Source organism: Pongo abelii, chromosome 1 (genome assembly GCF_028885655.2).
Source record: "Pongo abelii isolate AG06213 chromosome 1, NHGRI_mPonAbe1-v2.0_pri, whole genome shotgun sequence".
NCBI lineage: Eukaryota > Metazoa > Chordata > Mammalia > Primates > Hominidae > Pongo > Pongo abelii.
In genome coordinates this window covers 48,023,047-48,043,972 of record NC_071985.2, presented here as the reverse complement: position 1 = coordinate 48,043,972, position 20,926 = coordinate 48,023,047, and the positions used below count along the sequence as shown (strand labels likewise).

The 20,926-nt window shown below is 46.1% G+C and overlaps 3 protein-coding genes across 19 annotated transcripts in view; 2 read left to right on the top strand and 1 right to left on the bottom strand.

Annotated features, from left to right (window-relative positions):
- CSRP1 (cysteine and glycine rich protein 1) overlaps positions 1-20,926 on the bottom strand; it is a 61,833-nt gene that overhangs the window by 35,328 nt on the left and 5,579 nt on the right. The gene's annotated exons all lie outside the window — the stretch shown is intronic.
- LOC129048454 (small ribosomal subunit protein eS10-like) lies at positions 242-18,377 on the top strand. 5 transcript variants are annotated; one of them, XM_054523343.2, is made up of 5 exons: positions 242-1,824; positions 2,655-2,778; positions 10,542-10,592; positions 11,407-11,488; positions 12,601-18,377. In XM_054523343.2, exon 1 carries the CDS (start codon positions 1,215-1,217, stop codon positions 1,710-1,712), a length of 498 nt encoding a protein of 165 aa, XP_054379318.1. In that variant the 5' UTR covers positions 242-1,214; the 3' UTR covers positions 1,713-1,824; positions 2,655-2,778; positions 10,542-10,592; positions 11,407-11,488; positions 12,601-18,377. The 5 variants fall into 5 exon arrangements, 4 of the variants coding, with proteins under 4 accessions (XP_054379318.1, XP_063581951.1, XP_063581952.1 ...); XM_063725881.1 differs by lacking the exon at positions 10,542-10,592; XR_008510821.2 differs by lacking the exons at positions 242-1,824; positions 2,655-2,778 and adding an exon at positions 9,299-9,678.
- Positions 20,360-20,926, top strand: part of NAV1 (neuron navigator 1) — a 282,581-nt gene continuing 282,014 nt past the window's right edge. For 8 of the 13 annotated variants that reach the window (XM_063725836.1, XM_054523273.2, XM_063725833.1 and 5 more), the window contains exon 1: positions 20,389-20,631. The gene's annotated coding sequence lies outside the window, so the exon portion shown is untranslated. Of the gene's footprint in view, positions 20,632-20,926 lie in introns of all 13 variants that reach the window. The other 5 variants (XM_063725832.1, XM_024231704.3, XM_063725838.1 and 2 more) reach the window with 3 other exon arrangements.

The window sequence follows — 20,926 nt, the reverse complement described above, 5'->3', positions numbered from 1 at the left end:
GACACAATCTCGGCTCACTGCAACCTCCACCACCTAGATTCAAGCGATCCTCCTGCCTCAGCCTCCTGAGTAGCTAGGACTACAGGTGTGTGCCACCATGCCTGGCTAATTTTTGTAGTTTTTGGTAGAGATGGGGTTTCACCATGTTGGCCAGGCTGGTCTCAAACTCCTGACCTCAGGTGATCCGCCTGCCTCCGCCTCCCAAAGTGCTGGGATTACAAGCATGAGCCACCATTTCTGGCCCATACCATCCTGAGGTTACAAAATGAATGGGGACTCAGAGCATGGCCAAAAACAGGTTATAGTGGTAAGCAGGTTTTAGTGGCAAGACACCTTATGGGAGGGGGAAAAGATGAGGCCTGGCTAGCATAAGTGGTCTTGTTAGGTAGATGAAATCTCACAGGTAGCAGCCCTCAGAGAGAATTGATGGTAAATACTTCTTTTCAACCTTTAAAGGTGTCAGAGTCTCAGTTAATCATTCCTAAATCTAAAGAAGAGAAGCCCCACATCAGTGAAGATTTTATCCACAGATGCAAATCTCTCCCACCAAAGACAGCTTTGCAGGGCTACTTCTGTTTGCAAGGCCCTTTGAACAGCTGTCTCAAAATATGTCAAAGAAGGATATTTTAAGGTGAAATATTTTTATTTCTTTCACTAATGTGTATAAGTATTTCATTCCTTTTTAATTGCCAAATAATATGCACGGACATAGAACATTTTATTTATAAAGTCATTGGTGCTGGGTAAGGTGTCAGAGCCCCGCATCAAAGAGTGGTTGACTCGCTGCTCGCAATGGCGCACACCTGTAATCCCAGCACTCTGGGAGGCCGAGGCAGGTGGATCGCCTGAGGTCAGGAGTTCCAGAGTTCCAGACCAGTCCAACATGGTGAAAACCCTTCTCTACTAAAAATACAAAAATTAGCCAGGTGTGGTGGTGCGTGGCTGTAATCCCAGCTACTCGGGAGGTGGAGACAGGAGAATCGCTTGAACCCGGGAGGTGGAGGTTGCAGTGGGCCAAGATCGTGCCATTGCACTCCAGCCTGGGCCACAAGAGTGAAACTCCGTCTCAAAAAAAAAAAAAAAAAAAAAAGGAGTTGACTCATGGGTTGGTAGGAAGAATTTACTGACAACAGTATAGGTTTGAAAAAGGGAAGTTTTATTAGAAAGAAAGAACGCACTTTTCCAGCCCACACCCGGACCCTATAGCCACCGAGATGTTGATGCCTAAGAAGAACTGGATTGCCATTTATGAACTCCTTTTTAAGGAGGGAGTCATGGTGGCCAAGAAGGATGTCCACATGCCTAAGCACCCGGAGCTGGCAGACAAGAATGTGCCCAACCTTCGTGTCATGAAGGCCATGCAATCTCTCAAGTCCCGAGGCTACGCGAAGGAACAGTTTGCCTGGAGACATTTCTACTGGTACCTTACCAATGAGGGTATCCAGTATCTCTGTGATTACCTTCATCTGCCCTCGGAGATTGTGCCTGCCACCCTACGCCGCAGCCGTCCAGAGACTGGCAGGCCTTGGCCTGAAGGTCTGGAGGGTGAGCAACCTGCAAGACTCACAAGAGGGGAAGCCAACAGAGATACCTACAAACGGAGTGCTGTGCCCCCTGGTGCCAACAAGAAAGCCGAGGCTGGGGCTGGGTCAGCAACCGAATTCCAGTTTAGAGATGGATTTGGTTGTGGACGTGGTCAGCCACCTCAGTAAAATTGGAGAGGATTATTATGCAATGAATAAACTTACAGTCAAAAAAAAAAAAACTTGAAAGAAAGAAAGAAAGCTGCAGAAGAGTGCAGTGAGGTGCCTCAGCATGAGAAAAGTAAGTGCGCCACGGCAGACTTTTCCTTAGGGGTATTTATGGACCTTAAAGCAGGAGCTTAGGAGTAATGTGGACCATATTAGCCACAGAGGTCGTGATAAGTGATTACATTTGTAGATATTTTGGTGCCTTAATGTCAGCAAGGGCTGCACAACGAGTTTCAACATGCATTCATTCGGGAGATGTACAGAAATTCTAGTTACTTAAAAAAATTTTTTAAAAGCCTGGTACCAGATGCTTGCTTTAGAATAATAGGGACATCTAATTACTTCTAAATTCCTCAGATAAGAAATGTTGCCTCTGGATGGTCGGCTTGATGGTCACCAGGTGATCTTTGCTCTCCTCAATCAGTTTTTTTTTTTTTTTTTTTTTTTGAGATGGAGTTTCATTCTTGTTGCCCAGGCTGGATTGCGATGGTGCAATCTTGGAGATGGAGTTCCACTCTTGTTGCCTAGGCTGGAGTGCAATGGCGCGATCTTGGCTCACCACAACCTCCGCCTCCCGGGTTCAAGTGATTCTCCTGCCTCAGCCTCCCAAGTAGCTGGGAGTATAGGCGCACACCACCACACCCGCTAATTTTGTCTTATTAGTAGAGACAGGGTTTCACCATGTTGGCCAGGCTGGTCTTGAACTCCTGACCTCATGATCTGCCCTCCTCGGCCTCCCAAAGTGCTGAGATTACAGGTGTGAGCCACCGCGCCCGGCTATTTAAATCTTTTACTTATTTTATATTTAATTTTTTTCTCATGATGCAGCCCTCAGGAGATCCTGAGAACATGTGCCCCTTTTTACCTATTTTTCTTTCTTTCCTTTTTTTTTTTCTTTTTCAGAGACAGGGTCTCACTCTGCCATCCAGGAGAGAGTGCAGCAGTGTGATCATAGCTCACTGTAACTTGTAACTCCTGGACTCAAGCAATCCTCCCTCCTCAGCCTTCCAAGTAGCTAGAACTACAGGTATGTGTCCCTATGCCCAACTAATTTTTGAACTTTTTGTAGAGACGGGATCTCAATATGTTGCCTAGGCTGCTCTCATACTCCTGGCTTCAAGCAATTCTCCTACCTCAGCTTCCCAAAGTCCTGGGATTACTATGCCTCGACTTTACCTATTTTTAAATTATTTGCCTTTTTGTTATTATATAAAATTTCTTAAACTGATGTTCCACAAATGTAGTATCTGGAGACCTGTGGGTTCTCAGTCAGGTTTGTTTAATGTGGCTCTTTTTTTCCTTCCTTCCTTCCTTCCTTCCTTCCTTCCTTCCTTCCTTCCTTCCTTCCTTCCTTCCTTCCTTCCTTCCTTCCTTTCTCTCTCTTTTCTTTTCTTTCTTTTTTTTTTTTTTTGACAATGTCTTGTTCTGTTGCCCAGGCTGGAGTGCAGTGGCGTGATCTTGGCTCACTGCAACCTCCACCCACTGGGTTCCAGCGATTCTTCCACCTTAGCCTCCTGAGTAGGTAGGATTACAGGTGAGTGCCACCACGCCCAGCTAATGTTTGTATTTTTAGTAGAGACAGGGTTTTGCCATGTTGGCCAGGCTGGTCTCCAATTCCTGACCTCAAGTGATCTGCCCCCATTGGCCTCCAAGGTGCTGGGATTACAGGCGTGAGGCACTGCACCCCCGGCCCTGTGGGAGTTTCATTTTAATGGACATCTGCCTCTGGCAAAGATGGAGTAACACGTATCTTCCTGCTTAAAACAACAACAGAGGGCAAAATATATCAAACAACAGTTTTCAGGACACTGGAAATAGGCAATAAAGGAGAGTGGCCTATGAGAGATGAGAAACAAATGAGGTGCCCTCTGATTGTCCCAGCTTTCCACGTGAAAGAGCTTCCAAGCTGTGGCGCAGCAGAAGGAACCTAAGCAAAGCTCGGAGATTTCCTGAGTTGAGAAGGAGCTGAGTCTGGAGAGATCAGAAAGTATAATAAATTAGCGGTTTCTTTCTACAGGGTCAGAAAGTAAGTTCGCAGTTGTTAGGGCTGGGGTGGGGGCACAGAAGAGTGGAGAGTGACTTGTAATGGGTACCAGGTTTCTTTTTGGGGTGATAAATGTTCTAAAATTAGACTGCAGTGATAGTTGCAGAACTGTGTGAATATACTAAAAACTATTGAAATTCATTAAGTTGTATACACTAAATATGTACAGCTTTTTGTATGTCAGTTATATCCCAATTAAGTAGTTTTTTTAAATCACTGAGTTGTACATTTTCTTTTCTGTGGGGGTGGGGCAGGGCAGGTCTCACTCTGTCACCCAGCTGGGAGTGCAGTGGCGCGATCTCGGTTTATTGAAGCCTCAACCTCCTGGGCTCAAGCAATCCTCCCACCTCATTTTTTGGATTTTTTGTAGAAATGAGGTCTCATCCAGCCTGGCCAACATGGTGAAACCCCGTCTCTACTAAAAATACAAAAATTAGCCATGGTGGCAGGTGCCTGTAATCCCAGCTACTTGGGAGGCTGAGACAGGAGAATCACCTGAACCTTGGAGGCAGAGGTTGCAGTGAACCAAGACTGCGCCATGGCACTCCAGCCTGGGCAAGAAGAGCAAAACTCCATCTCAAAAAAAAAAAAAAGGTCTCATTACATTGCCCAGACTGGTCTCGAACTTCTGGGCTCAAGCAATTCACCTGTCTCAGCTCCGCAAAGTGCTAGGATTACAGGCACGAGCCACTGTGCCCAGCTGAGTTGTATATTTTCAATAGGTGACTTGTTTGGTATGTAAATTGTATACTAATAAAGCTGTTTTAAAAATTAAAAGTGAAATGAAGACATGTTCAGACATGTGAAAGGGGAAATAATTCACAACAAGCAGACCCCAATATAAGAAATGTTAAAGTAAGTCCTTAAGGCAGAAGTAAAAAGAAGGAACAGAGATAAAGATGATGTCTTATTTTTCATTGGAAACAATACAAGCAAGAAGACAGCAGAGTAACATTTTTAAGTTCTTTTAAAAAATTGTCAACATAGAATTCTATATCTAGAAAAAATATCTTTTAGAAATAAAGAGTAGAAGAAATGGTAGCTACATGAGTAAAAAATACGATTTAAAAAAAATTATTTAAAACTGGCTGGGTGCAGTGGCTCACGCCTGTAATCCCAGCACATTCGGAGGCCGAGGCAGGCAGATCACTTGAGGTCAGGGGTGAAACCCCATTTCTACTAAAAATACAAAAATTAGCCAGGTGTGGTGGCGGGCGCCTGTAATCCCAGCTATTAGGGAGGCTGAAGCAGGAGAATCACTTGCACCCGGGAGGTGGAGGTTTCAGTGAGCCGAGATAGTGCCACTGCACTCCAGCCTGGGCGACAGAGAAAGATTCCATCTCAAAAAAAAAAAAAAAAAGAAAAGAAGAAAATTATTTAATACTTTTAAAAAGATAGCTGACTATTTAAACAAAAATAATAAGAATGTATTTTAGGGTTTATAACATTTGGAAAAGTAAATGCATGGTTATAATAGTATAAAGGTCAGGAGGAGAGAAATGGAAGCACATTATTGCAAGGTTCTTATATTATGCATGAAATGGTATAATATCATTTGAAGGTAGATTTGGGTAAGCTAAAGATAAATGGTATGAATCCTAAAGCAACCACTGAAATAATAAAACAAAGAGTTATAGCTAATAAACCAGCAAAGGAGATAAATGGAATTGTGAAAATACTCAATTAATCTAAAGCAGAAAAAGAGAAAAAATTGAACAAAGAACAGATGGGACAAATAGAAAATAAACAGTGGAGCCAGGTGTGGTGACTCAGGCCTGTAATCCCAGCACTTTGGGAGGCCAAGGCGGGCGGATCGTTTGAGGTCTGGAGTTTGAGACCAGCCTGGCCAACATGGTGAAACCCTGTCTCTACTAAAAATACAAAAATTAGCCTGGTGTGGTTGCGTGCACCTGTAATCCCAGCTACTCTGGAGGCTGAGGCAGAAGAATCTCTTGAACCCGGGAGGCGGAGGTTGCAGTGGGCCGAGATTGCACCACTGCACTCCAGCCTGGGTGACAGAGTGAGACTCTGTCCCAAAAAAATTAAATAAATAAACAGCAAAGTGATAGACTCAAATCCAACCACATCAATAATCACATTAAATCTAAATGGCCTAAACACTTCATTTTAAAGGCAGAGACTGTTAGATGGATTTTTTTTTAAAGTAAGACTCAATTATTTGCTATCTACAAGAAATGAACTTTAAATATAAAATCTTTAAAAGGATAGGAAGAATATACTACGCTAACATTAGTCAAAAGAAGGTTGGAGTTGCTGTATTAACACCAGACAAAGTTGATTTCAGACCAGTCTTGGCAATATGGTGAAAGCCTGTCTCTACAAAGAATACAAAAAATTAGCCAGGTGTGGTGGTGCAGGCCTGTAGTCCTAGCTACTTGGGAGGCTGAGATGGGAGGATCACCTGAGCCCAGGAGGCAGAGGTTGCAGTGAGCCGTGGTCGTGCCACTGCACTCCAGCCTAGGTGACAGAGTGAGACCCTGTCTCAAAAAACAAAAATGAAATGTAACAATAACAACAACAAGAGTTGATTTCAGAGCAAATAATATTACCAGAGATAAAGAAGGATATTTCATAATGATTAGGGGTCATTTCACCAAGAGGATGTAATAATCCTATGTTTATGCACTTTAACCACCAAACAGAGGGAAAAGCTTCCACTCCCTGAAAAATGAAAACAAAACACAAAAATTATACTTAAATCTCTACCACTAACCTCTACTTCTATTTCACACACAGGGTACAGAACACAAATTTTGTGTGACATATGAAGAAGTAGAAAACTATGACTCATAATCACAAGACAACAAGACCATCAGGTGATCTAGTTATGAGAATCAGCAGACAAAGGCTTTAAAACAACAATTATAAGTATGCTGAAAATTTTAAAGGAAAAAAAAAGACACAATAGGTATAGAGATAAGGTATTTCAAAAGAAATGGAAATTCAAGAACAAACTAAAGGGAAATTACAAAATTGAAAAATACAATGTATGAAGACTTACTGGATGGCTTAACAGCAAATTAGACACTGCAGAAGAAAAAAATAAGTGAATTGAATATAAGCTAATAAAAATTATCTAAATTGAAGTGGAGAGAGGAAAAAATGGTTGAAAAAAATGAACAGAGCATTAGCAAACTGTGGGATAATAGTAAGCAGTCTAACATACATGCAATTAGAGTTCCATAAGGAAAAGAAAGAAACAATAAGGCAGAAAAATATTTAAAGAAACAGTGGCTTAAAAGTTGATGAAAAATAACAATCCACAGGTCCAAAAAGTTCAACTAACCCTAAGCAGGATAAACTTTTTAAAAATCATACTTGGGGCCAGGCGCAGTGGCTTATGCGTGTAATCCCAGCACTTTGGGAGACCAAGGCAGGCAGCTCATTTGAGGTCAGGAATTCAAAACCAGCCTGGACAATTTGGTGAAACCTGGTCTCTACTAAAAATATAAAATTAGCCAGAGCCGGGTGTGGTGACTCACACCTGTAATCCCAGCACTTTGGGAGGCTGAAGTGGACGGATCACCTGAGGTCAGGAGTTTGAGACCAGCATGGCCAACATGGTGAAACCCCGTCTCTACTAAAAATACAAAAATTAACCAGGAGTGGTGGTGGGTGCCTGTAATCTCAGTTACTTGGGAGGCTAAGGCAGGAGAATCATTTGAACCCAGGAAGCAGAGGTTTCAGTGAGCTGAAATCACACCATTGCACTCCAGCCTCGGCGACTGAGTGAGACTCTGTCTCAAAAAAAAAAAAAGAAAAAAGAAAAAAAAATCACACTTGGTACATCAGAGTAAAATTGCTGAAAACCAAAAATAAAGAGAAAATCTTAAAAGCAGCCATAGGGGGAAAAAGACACATTACATGCAGGTAATGTGAGAGCTATTTCAAATGACGAGAGCTATTTCTCGTCAGAGATCATTAAGCCAAAAATCCATTAACTGGTAAATAAAGAAAATGTGCTGTATTCATACAATGAAATACTACTCAGCAATAAAAAGAAAAAAAAAACTACTATAGCTATACCAAAATGAACCTTAAAAACATTATTCAAAGGCCAGGCGTGGTGGCTCATGCCTGTAATCCCAGCACTTTGGGAGGCTGAGGTGGGCGGATCACGAGGTCAGGAGATCAAGACCATCCTGGCTAACACGGTGAAACCCCGTCTGTACTAAAGATACAAAAAATTAGCCGGGCATGGTGGCGGGCGCCTGTAGTACCAGCTACTCAGGAGGCTGAGGCAGGAGAATGGCGTGAACCCGGGAGGCAGAGCTTGCAGTGAGCCCAGATCGCACCACTGCACTCCAGCCTAGGCGACAGAGCGAGATTCTGTCTCAAAAAAAAAAAAAAAAAAAAAAATATTCTAAGTGAAAAGAGCCAGATGCAAAAGACCATAAATTAGATTATTTCATTTATATTAAATGTCTAGAAAAGAAAAATCTATAGAGATAGAAAGCACATTAGTGGTTGCCTGTGGCTGAGGGTGAGATTGATTGCAAATGGGTAGGAAGGATTGCTTTGGGATGTTATAAATGTTCTAAAACTAGGCTGTGGTAATAGTTACACAACTCTTTAAATTTACTAAAAATCATTGAATCGTACCTTTACCATGGGTGAATTTTAGGCTATGTTAATTATACCTTAATAAAGCTATTAAAAAGCTGCTGAGACAGAAGCCACCAGTTTGGAAAGGATAAGAGAAAAACATGTAACGGAAAAAGGGCAATTGGCCACACTATAGAATTATTATATATCCAAAAGAAAATAACCAACAATATAATTGGAAAAAGATTAGGAAATAGGAATAGAAGGCAATTCTAATCTGAACAAACTTATGAAAAGATGCTCAATCCTATTAATAGTTGGTGAAATACAAATTAAAATCATGATAATCTACAATCTCACATCCATCTGGTTGTCCAAAAAAACAGTCTGACAATACCAGTGTTAGGATGAATATGGTAAAGTTAAAGTGTCCAGGGTCTGCGGCCATCAGTTTCACTCCTGGGTAGACTACTGGAGAAACACAAATGTACACAATAAGATCTTCACAAGAATTTCCATAGCAGCACGGTTTGTAATTGCAAAAAAACTAGAAACAATAAAATAAATAGGCCAGGCGCAATGGCTCACACCTGTAATCTCAGCACTTTGGGAGGCTGAAGTGGGCAGATCACGAGGTCAGGAGTTCGAGACCAGCCTGGCCAACAAGGTGAAATCCCATCTCTACTAAATATACAAAAATTAGCCAGGTATGGTGGTGGGCACCTGTAATCCCAGCTACTTAGGAGGCTGAGGTAGGAGAATCGCTTGAAACCGGAAAGCAGAGGTTGCAGTGAGCCGAGATTATGCCATTGCACTCCAGCCTGGGCAACAGAGTGAAATTCTGTCTCAAAGAAAAATAAAATAAAATAAATAAATTAGAGTGTAGTTGTACAATGGAATATTATACAGCAGTGAAAATGAGTAAACTAAAGCTATATGCATTAACATGGATGAACTTTACAAATTTGTTGAGTCAAAAAAGAAAATTGTAGAAGAATATACACAGCATGATGTTATTCATATAGTTAAAATGCAATGCATATAGAGTGTATAATATAGTAAAAAAATATATGCATGGGAATAATTAACTCCAAATTCAGAATAACGTTTCCTCGGGGGGGAGAGAAAGGAATGCAATAGAGGAGGAGCTTAAACTATATTTGTAATGCTTTCTTTCTTTTTTTTTTTGAGACGGAGTCTCGCTGTGTCACCCAGGCTGGATGGAGTGCAGTGGCATGATCTCGGCTCACTGCAAGCTCCACCTCCCAGGTTCATGTGGTTCTCCTGCCTCAGCCTCTGGAGTAGCTGGGACTACAGGTGCCCGCCACCACGCCCGGTTAATTTTTTGTATTTTTAGTAGAGACAGGGTTTCACCGTGTTAGCCAGGATGGTCTCGATCTCCTGACCTCATGATCTGCCCGCCTTGGCCTCCCAAAGTGCTGGGATTACAGGCATGAGCCACTGCACCTGGTCATAATGCTTTATTTCTTAAACTCAGGGCATTTACAGGTGTGATGGTTAAATTTTATGTGTCAACTTGTCTGGGCCAAAAGATGCCCAGATATTTGGTAAAATATTATTCTGGATGTTTCTGTGAGGGTGTTTTTGGTTGAGATTAACATTTAAATCAGTAGAATGAGTAAAGCAAATTGCCCTCTCTAATATAGGTGGGCCTTATCCAATCAGTTGATGGCCTAAATAGAACGAAAAAGGCTGACTCTTCCCTAATTAAAAGCGAATTCCTCTTGCCTAACTGCCTTCAAACTGGGACATTGGCTTTTTCCTGCCTTCAGACTTGAACTGAAACACTGGTTCTTCCTGGGTCTAAATTCCTCTTGCCTAACTGCCTTCAAACTGGGACATTGGCTTTTTCCTGCCTTCAGACTTGAACTGAAACACTGATTCTTCCTGGGTCTCGAACCTGCTGGCCTTTGGATGGGAACTACATCATCAGCCCTTCTGTTTCTAAGGCCTTCAGACTTTGGACTGGAACTAACACGCTATAGACTCTCCTAGGTCTCCAGCTTGCTGACTCACCCTGCAGATCTTGGGACTTGTCAGTTTCTACAATTGCATGAGCCAATTCCTTATAAGAAATCTCTTTCTCTCTCCCTCTCTGTCTTTCTCCCTCTCCCTCCCACCTCTCTTTCCCCCTCCATCCCCTCCCTGTCTCTCTATAGTGTACATTCTATTGATTCTGCTTTTCTGGAGAACCCTGACTAATAGAACAGGTATGTTTGTTATATTATTCTCTATACCTTTTGCAGGCCTAAAATAGTTCATAATAAATTTTAAAATAAATAATGAATGAATAGACATTAAAATGTCAGATGCTATAGAGGGCAAGTAAAATGAGAACTGGAATATGTACGTTAGATTAGCTATTAAGAGGCCCATGATTGCCTTTGTAGGAGTGTTCAGAGTGGAGGCCTAATGATGATGGGTTGTAGAGTGATAGGGGGTATACACACCCTTGATGGAGTTTAACAACAAAGTGAAAAAGAGCTCTGGGTCTAGAGTAGGGTGCAAAGGAGAGAAAGGGTTGTGTTGTTGTTGTTGTTGTTTGAGGCAGGGTCTCACACTGTTGCCCAGGCTGGAGTGCAGTGGTGCAGTCTCGACTCACTGCAACCTCCGCCTCCTGGGCTCAGGTGATCCTCCCACCTCAGCCTCCCGAATAGCTGGAACCGCAGACATGCACCACCACAACTGGCTAATTATTTTGTATTTCTTATAGAGATGGGGTTTTGTCACATTGCCAAGGCTGGTCTTGAACTACTGGACGAAAGCAATCTGCCCGTCTTGGCTTCCCAAAGTGCTGGGATTACAGGGCAAGCCACCATGCCCAGCCAGAGAAAAGAGTTTTAATAATGGAACCACTTCTCTGTGCTGTGGGGCTTCCATACTAATTCTGTTGGAATTGTCAGAGTCCTGGTCCTCCTTTGGTTGCTGTGACTATTCCAGTAGAGATTCTGGAAGACTTGAACTTCGTCTCTGTGGGTACAAAGTGATTCTTTTTTTTTTTTATGTTTCACTCTTGTCGCCTAGGCTGGAGTGAAGTGGCACGATCTCGGCTCACTGCAACCTCTGTCTCCCGGGTTCAAGCAATTCTCCTGCCTCAGCCTCCCAGGTAACTGGGATTACAAGCACCCACCACCACGCCCGACTAATTTTTGTACTTTTAGTAGAGCCGGGATTTCGCCATGTTGGCCAGGCTGGTCTCAAACTCCTGACCTCAGATGACCCACCCACCTAGGCCTCCCAAAGTGCTGGGATTACAGTCGTGAGCCACCGCGCCTGGCCTTAGTAAAGATTTTTCAAAGAGCACAGCGCCACTCTCTCTCATGGAAAGAAAAGTATTAAACCCATGATGATTACATCTTAGCCTAAGGGGAATATTAAACCCACAATAAATTAAGCTAAAACTTCACAAAGACTCTGCAAGGGGTTGGGGCAGGACAGGGGGTGGGCCAAGGAAGGGGTTGATTGTAACTGGAAAATCTTGGGCTACTTGTGGATGGTGTTTTTTTTCTTTTCTTTTCTTTTTCTTTCTTTCTTACTTTTTTTTTCCTCCTAATGGTTGAGCTTGGCTAAAGGAATGTTGCTAATGGTTTCCCAATTTAGTTTCAAGGGGATTGGCAGCAGGGTTTTCCAGGCCACAAAGGCTGAAGGGGACATACTATTAGTCTGTCTCACTCCTCCCAGAAACTCAGTCTGGGTTTTACTGTAATTTCATCTTAGTCTCGTCAAAGGCACTCCAGATGAGGAGATTCTGAGCTGGGGTATTTCTTCCTACCCCTCCCAGACAGATTGCAAGGTTTTTCCAATATTGCATTCTCCCTGGGGCTCTCCCTGGTTGGCGCAGAGAGAAAAGCGCCAGCAGGGGTCAGCAGTGTCCCACATCTGGCCGGGAGCTGCTTGCCACATGTGCTGTTTCTCCTGGCACTGCCAGAGATACTGGGGAAATTGGCGAGCACCGTTCCATTGAGGCGTTAGCATCATTACGAGCATCACGGGCTCAAGATTCCTCTCCCTGAACGTGGAGTGGGCTGGAGGAGTGGAGGGTGTGTTCTTTATAAGCACTATGTGGGGTGTGGGTGTAGAATCCAGACATCAGCAATGCCAACTCACCATCTGGTTTTCTATCGGGAGGTTTTTATGTGTATTGGCATGAGCAATATATTGTGTCGGTCTGGGTGTCAGAGGACGCGTGTCAGAGTTGCCTTGTTGAAATTTTCCCAGGGACCTGGGATTTCTGGATTCACCCGGTATCCAGGCTCTCCCGGAGCGGCGCTTTGGCTGGCCAAGGCCTGGAGCAGAGTTTGTGCAGCGCTCCCACGGCCACCCGCCCGGGCCTGCCCCCGACACATGCTCAGTGGAATTCTCCCGTGGCAGCCCAGAGTCTCCGGAACGAAGGTCTCCACGGCCAAAGCCACGCAAGAGGCTCTCCTGCTCTCATTTCCAGACGCACGCTCATCCTTGGCCTCTCCCTGCCCCAGTTCTCTTTGACTCCTCCGGTCCTCATTGCTGCTCAGCTCCAGGGCGCCTCCACCACCCAGGACAAGTCCCCTGACTTTACAGCTTACAGGCCCAGAATAACAGATGGCCAGAGGCATCCCATTCAAGACTCCCCGCCTCCTTCCTAGCTCCTCAGTCTCTCCTACCCCAATGTGGTGGTGCCCAGGGAGGGGGTCAGAAAACCACAGAGGGCCTGTGGGAGGCGTACAGCTGGGAACAAGTGTGGGCTGGAAGAGGAGCCCAGTCTGTAGCTGAGACTCCCAGGGCCCCACGACCTTCCAGGCAGCCTCCACCGCTGCTGTGACAGGCAGATGCCCGACTTTCCACCTGCTTTCTGACCTGGCTTTGGCAAGGCCTGGGCACCTGGCCTGCTTTCCCAGGAGTACAGTTACAGCAGCTGATCTAGGGAACAGGTGTGGGTTCCGCGTCACAGCTGCTGCTGAGCACATCTGTACCCACAATGAGGAGGCTGCAGCTGCAGCAGGGCCTGTCAGTCACTCATACTCTCCCCGGAGCTGGGCGGTGGGGACTGAAAGGGCCAGGGGTTGAGAGAATCTGAGATAAGCATTCACAGAGCACCTTGCTCCTAGAGATCCCAAAGTGTGACCCCTGACAAGGTTTTCCCAAAGTCAGCCTCGCTGGCACTAGCAGCGTGGGAATTAGGGCTGGCTTCTCCCCTTCTGCCTTGCTTCCCAGCCCTTGGGCCACAGTCAGCTCCTCCTTCCTGGCTAGCTCAGCTCAGCTTTTGCAGGATGGAACTCTGAATCCTGGCTTCCAGTGGCTCTCCCAGAAAACTAGGAGGGAAGTGCTTGGAAGAATGGCTCTTTATTCATGCAAATGATTTCTTGCCATTTAAGAGCCTCAAACCACAAAATCAATTAAAGAGAAAGGGGGAAGATTTGGGGGTCTGTGCCAGCCACTGGATGCAATGCTTTAGCTCCATCATCTTATTAAATCTTCCCAGCGACCTGCCACATAGATATTATCAAGATCATTTCTGTTTCCCAGAGGGGAATTCAAGGTTACACAGTTAGGATGCAGTGAATCTGGGATTTGATTGCCATCCTGACTCCAAAGCTTGCCCTCTGACCACTGGGCCACACTGCCTCAAATCTCCCGTTCTCTGGTAAATCCAACATCTGAGCCCCATTCTCTCCCTTGCAGGGGATCACCTGCCTACCTCCACCTCATCCATTTCTCACCACAGCTGGAGTCACCTCTACAGCCTTTACCTCCAGTCATATTTGGCAATTCACCCACTTCCAGCTCCTATCATCCTCCCCTACCCTCACCAAAGTGGACATCGCAGCCTCTAAATCTGAATGGAGCTGACATCTAGCACTCACCCTCTCGCCAGCTACCTCTGGGTTCCCCCACCCGGTATTCCCTTTCCCTTCCTCACATCCAAGCCTGTTCCCCTCAGGCCCTGTCATGGCCTGAAATAGTCTTTGCCTCTGTTTACCACTCTCCAGGGTCCCTCTTCACACCTACTTCTGCTTTCCCCTCTCAAGACACCTTTTCTTGGCATTTTAAGACTATTTACTGACTATTTATTGATACAGGAAAATGCTTACAGAATGTATTAGGAGTATCTTACAATTTTTAAATAATTACATATGTAATACATGAATAGATTCTCCTTGTAAAAAACAAACTCAAACACACAGAAAAAGCTAATGACTCCCTTGATGACTGCCAGTTTGAAGTGTTTTTCCAGACCTTAAAAAAATATACTTTCATACAAGCATGTGTACATATAGAAAGATATACTTTAATGGGGCATCTTTTGTCATAAATTGGATCATAATGTGCAAATTGTTTCACAACTTTTATTCTCTGTTTGTTTTTAGACAGGGTCTCACTTTGCTGCCCAGGCTGGAGTGCAATGGCACAATCATGGCTCACTGCACCCTCAACCTCCCAGGCTCAAGCCATCCTCCTATCTCAGCCTCTTGAGTAGTTGAGACAACAGGCATGTGCCACCATGTCTGGCTAATATTTTAATAAATTTTTTTGTAAAGGCAGGTTCTCCATATTTTGCCCAGGCTTTGATTCTCCTAATGCTCGGTATTAAGACTCTATGACTATGTATTATACATAGAGTTTACATGTGAGTAAGTTCTGGGTGGAGAGACACTATTCCTTACTAGGGCCTTAAGAGTCTGGCTGCAGCTCTGCTATCACATGGGCAAAACCAGCTACATAATTTACAAGATCCAGTGCAAAATAAAAATGTGACATTTCTTGCTAAAAATCATTATGAATTTCAAGATGGCAACAACAAAGCATTAAACCAAGCAGGGGGCCTTTCTAAGCTTGAGGCCCCGTGTGACTCCACAGGTCATATGCCCATGAAGCTGGCACTGCAGACACTAGCTGACTGTTGGACTGGCTGTGTCCTGGATTCTTTTAGTCAATGCATTCCGTGTTCTGACAATGGACATTCCTGTCTCAGCCTCCACATTGAATCTTGTCCCCTGATTCTGCACCCAGCCTGCCTCAGCCACATTCCCTGCTCCAAAGCCAGAGCGCTATGTATTCCAGCACAAGCAAAGTCCCAGGGTCCATACCTGCCAGTCAGCATTGATCTGGAGGCACCCACAAAAATGGCAAAGATGGGAGGTGAAGGGGGTATTGGACAATGATATTCCTGTGCCTCGAGTGGAAAGTCTCTCAGGAGATAAGAGAGAACTGAAGTACCAACCAAGAAACCCAGGTTTCATTCCCAGTTCTGCCACTAGATTTACTGTGTCCTTAATTGGCAAGTTGCTTAACATCTTGGCACTGTTATCTCTTTATCTGTTAAAGGAGAGAGTTTGATTAGATTGTCTTCAAGACCATTCCCACTTCCAGCTCTAAAAGTCTGTATTTAAGTGACTCTAAGAGACTATAATAATAATAGGTAACATTTGTTGACCATTACCATGTGCCATTTACATGTTGATTTAATGCTCATAACAAACCTGAGGCAGGCACTGTTATTCCCATTTTACAGCTGAGAAAATTGAGACTCAGTTTAAAATACGCACAGGGAACAAGGTAGCTTTTTGGGGTGGTGGAAATGTTCTAAAACTTGGTTCTGGTCATAGTTGCACAACTCTAGATTTAGAGTTGTGTATTTCGAGTGGGTGAATTTTATGGTATGTAAATTGTACCTCAATAAAGCTGTTGAAAAGAAATAAAGAAATGTGCTGAACTAGTACATGATCAAGCTCTCCACACTGCTATGGAGACTATCAAGACTCCTTTCCTCTGCATATATGTAGTATTTGAAAGCATGGACTCAGGAGCCAGACTCCCTCAGTTCAAATCCTACCTCTATCACTTACTAGCTGAGACCCAGACCAGACACTTGACCTCAATTTCTTTACAATTTCTTTACAATTTCTTCTGTAAAATGAAGATAAAAAGTGGTACAGATTTCATAGGGTTGTTGTGGAGATTAAATGGGTTAATATATGTTAAATGCTTAGCATAGCAGTTGGCACACAGCAAATGCTATATAAGTAGGGACTATTATTATCTTCCATACCACAGGATTGCCACAGCCAGAACCAGGCTTCTTAAAGGGGCAGGTTTTCTCCCTGCAAACCCCACCCCTATTCTCCTGGGCCCCTTAAAGAAACACCTCCTCTTCAAAGGCCTTCTTTGGAAAAACACCGCAATGGCTTTCAGTACATCTCACTTCCTGGTAACAGAGAGAGAGTGAGAAACAGCATCTTCCCGATAAGGCAGTGACTCGCTCACTCTCGTAAAACATTCATTACTCTGACAGCTTTTCCCCATGGACTCCTTCTCCCAGGTCCCTGTAAGCTCCAACAGTTAACACAGAGGGCCCCTCTTAAAGGGGGCCCAGGGCCAGTCATGAGGCCCGAGTGGCCAAGGATGGAGATGCCTGTTTTGCCCATGTCCAACCCCATTCCACTAGCATAGGAAACCCCTCACTGGTTAATGAATCAAACTAGAAAGGACAAGGATTGTTAGTGGCCAGTCAGATTTCTATCACTGAAAAATAGGTTTTCAAGCACTGAGCCCATAACCACAGTGAATGTGACTGGGGTGGGTAGGTGGGGTGGGGTTGGGAAAATGAGCTGATGCTTTCTGTTTGATAATCCCACTTCTGCTTATATGTGAGCAGCACTGCAGAAACCATTTTCTCCTTCATGATCTCACTGAATACTCACCACGGCCTTGGTAGGTGGGTATTCTTGTCCTCTGGGTGTCAACACTCCCTTTTACTGATGAGCAAACTGAGGTGATGCACTTTAGCCAGCATCAGAACCAAGGCATGGAGTCAGGTCTTCTGAAGCTGGGCCCAGTGTTTTTCCACTGTGCTTCAGAGGAGGAAGTCAGAAACTGCCTCAGACTCCACCTCAGAAGCTCCAGTGACGCTTATTAAGTGCTCAAGAAAATAAAGCAATGTGCTATCTTCATATCCCTGCCAAGGACCTTACAAACTGCTCTGGGAGCCCCAAACAAGACAGTCCGAAGGGTAAAGACAGTCTCCCTGTGGGCCACGTGGAACGCAGGAGCTATGAGTGTGTTCAAATCCCCAAAGTCCCATGTCAGATAACCCAAGCAGAGAAACAAATTAGCATTGGTCCACAGACCTCAAGGCAGCAGGAAAACAGGCAAAGCCCCCAAAGAAATCAGGCTGGGGCTGAAAATGTCACTTGCCATACTTCCTGGGGCCCCCAAAACTCTCATCTCGTCCGAGGCCAGGTCTGATACTCTATGGGGGTGACAGCAAGCTACTGGGCTGATTTTTAAAAACCTATTTGTCAGGTTGACATTAATCCTTTTGCTACCCATCTTGTCCCAAAGCAGGATTGGCTGTAAGCTGTGGAGGAGGGGAACAGAGGGGCTGTTGGGTTTTAAGGAGCCTCAGTGAGGCCAGCAGGTCCTGGAGGCCACCTTCTTGGTGGGGAGTGGGGGTACAGGTGACTATGCCAAGGGTCTCCTGCAGTGAACCTGAATCTCCCTCCTTCCATACTCACAAATCATTTCATGCCCCAGCACCTCTCCCACTCTCTCCATCCTCTCCTCCCCACAGCCAGGTCCTTGCCTTTACCTCTTATTGATTTTCATATTTAAGGAAAATCCATTTGCTAGACTCAGAGCAACTGAGTCATCACTGTGTTCAGACAAAAACTACTCACAAAGTAGACATTTGGCAGAGGCCACTTCTGGGATGGGCGGGGACCCTGTTTCTTACCCAAACAGTGCTCTGTCCAGAGTCTCTTCTGGCTTCTCCTCCCTGCCGCTCTGTCCTATCCACTTTCTCTTTCAGTAGCTTTCATATCTTTTGCCTGTCACCCCAACCAGACTGGCCCCTTCACTCCTTCCCCCTCAACCTGTCCACATGCTATTATGTTTGCCTACATATACAGGTTCACTGTTGGAAATTTGTGAGTGGGACATTTTTCTGAATTTTTATTTTAGATTCAGGGGGTACATTTGCAGGTTTGTAACCTGGGTATATTGCGTGATGCTGAGGCTTGGGGTGCAAATAATCCCATCACCCAGATTGATTGGGACATTAGGAGCAGAGTGAGGGAGGACTTGTATGAGCAGCCACTCATAAGTGGGAGAGAAATATTGATCCTGTGTACTGATGGAAGAGATCTAACCCTTACAAAATTATAGCTTTGGCTTTCTTTTCCATTCTGGGTAGCACCCAAGGAATGACATCATCCCAGCATTACCAATGTGGATGGGGGCTATGCATCCAGCCTCACAATGGGTCAAGGAGTCATTTCACCTTCTGATAGTCATTTGCATGCCTACTGTGTCCTTGGTCCCTGCGGTCCCACCTTATGAGCTCTCAAGAAAGAACAGTGCTTCTTCTTAAAGGACTAGGCTCCCCTTTGCAGGACTGGGAAGAGCAGAAAAGGATTCTAGCTAGCACATCATTGAATGCCAAATTGGGTGCAAAGGTAGTTAGAGGACTCCAACATCAAAGTAACAGCTAATGTTTACTGAGCATTTACTATGTGCCAAGCACTATTCTAAGTGTGTCACCTATAGTATCTCATTTAATCCTCCCAACACTCTTAGGAGATAGGAACCATTATTATCCCATTTTACAGATGAAGAAACTGAGGTAGCTAGAGGTTAAAGAGTTCAGTAAGTTCCCATGGCTAAAAAATCATTGATCCAGGATTTGAACTCATGCAGTCTGCCTTAAGAGCCCACACTTCTAGTCTTTATACAGAGGGTAAGGGTGTCACTCTGCAGTCCACCCCCTTATCCCATGCCAAAAGGCAGTTCACTCCCTTCATGGACAAAAATCATACAACAAATCTTTTTCCCTGATCAGTTGGGAACTTCTTGAATGTCACTGCTTGTCTGTTGTCTGGTGTCTCATCTCTCCATATTCAAAGCCACTGTGGCCTTACTGACTGGGTGGGGGCGTTCAGGGAGGACTCAAGGGCTCTCATCCTGACTCTGCTCACACTGATTTTGCTGGCAAAGAGCTCTGAGACCTCCCAGGGAGTAGGCAGTTTTGCTTTCTATCCATCAGTCCTCCAACTTGCAACCCCATGGCCCTGGGAATAAATCAGTCCTCTTATTTGTTGGCTGGAGCAGGGGAATCTGCTGGGTCCTTGGCCACAGCTACTCCCTTTCCAAAGCCTGCGTCAAAGCTCAGGTCATCTGACTTCCTTCTGCCTTCTTCCTGCAGACCCTGGAAGCCCCAGGCCAGGAGGCAGGGGGCTTGCACTGCTTCAGAGAGGTTGCCGTAGGTTCTGGCTGAGGGCCTTCGTCCCATTCACTCTCCTCAGGTCCTGTCATCTCCTCTCTCCTCTTCTTCCCCATCCTCCCATTCCCAAGTCCCTGGAAGAAGGAGGAGGGGCATCGGCCGTCTGGAAGGTGGGGAGAAGCCACTTATTTTACTGAGCACCTACTATTTGCGGGGCACTTGCGGGGCCTCCCCCTCCTCTAAGAGTCCCAGCTCAGACAGCATGACAGTTCAGTGGGGTGGAGAAAGAAAGGAGGTGGGTGCCCGGGGTCAGAAGTCGGGTGGAGAGGCTGGCCCATCCATCTGTCCCCTTCTAAAGAACTGCGGCTGAACCAGCGAGCGGTACCCGGACGACACGTGGGGGAGGGAGGAAACCCGGCCTGGAAGTGGCGGTGGCGGGTCCCCGGGCAAAGGAAAGGCTCAATTGTGCAAAGGCTTCCTGCCCTGCCAGCTCGCGGGTCCGCCACCGAGCAGCCGCCTTTCTGCGGCCAGCCTGGGAGGCGGAACGGGAAGGCGAAGGCAGCAAAGGGTTACGGGAATAGCTTTCCAATGACAAAGTCTGGAAGGGACCCATGCCTCCGCCCCTCTGCGGGTTAAACTGGCACAGTGCAGGGGGAGGAAAGCCAGGGCGATCGGAACGGATTCTCTCCTCCTGCCCGCCCCCCGGCCGCCAGGCACTCCCCTCCTGGGCCCGCCGTGGAGGCAGCCGGCGTGTGCCTGGGGCAGCGGGTCACGAGGCTCCGCCCCGGCCGCCGGGCCCGAGGGGACGGCACTTTGTTCAGGATGCCGCCTCCCTCCTCATTGTGGGGCCGGGGCCGGCGGCTGCCCTAGTGCGGGGCCCGAGGCCGGAGTGCGCGGCGGACGCCAAGCCTGGTGCGAGGGGCCGAGGCGGCCTGGGGAGCCGCGGGAAACTTTGTGCTCGCGAGAAGCGGACCCAGCACCCGCGCTGCCCTGGGGGATGCGCGACTCTGCGCGGCTGCAACGCGGACCCGGAGCCCGGGCGGGCAGGCGCTCCGGTGAGTGGCCGGCGCGGGGCGGTCGCGCGCTCGCGGCGCTGAGGGTCTGCCGCTTCCCGTTTTGCGAGGCTCGGCTGGCAGGTCCTGCGCGGCCGAGACCAAGCCCCGGGGTAGGGGAGGTTGGTGCCCGAGGGAGGCTGTGGGCTGGGCTCGGGAGAGGCGCTGGAATAAATAACAACCAAGATGCTCGCGGCTTCCCGGGAAGGTGTGTGCCCCTTCGACCCCTATGGGACTGACTGCGCGTTTGATTCTAGAGTTGACTCTCCGGGGGGCTGCCTAACTTCAGTCCCTCTGA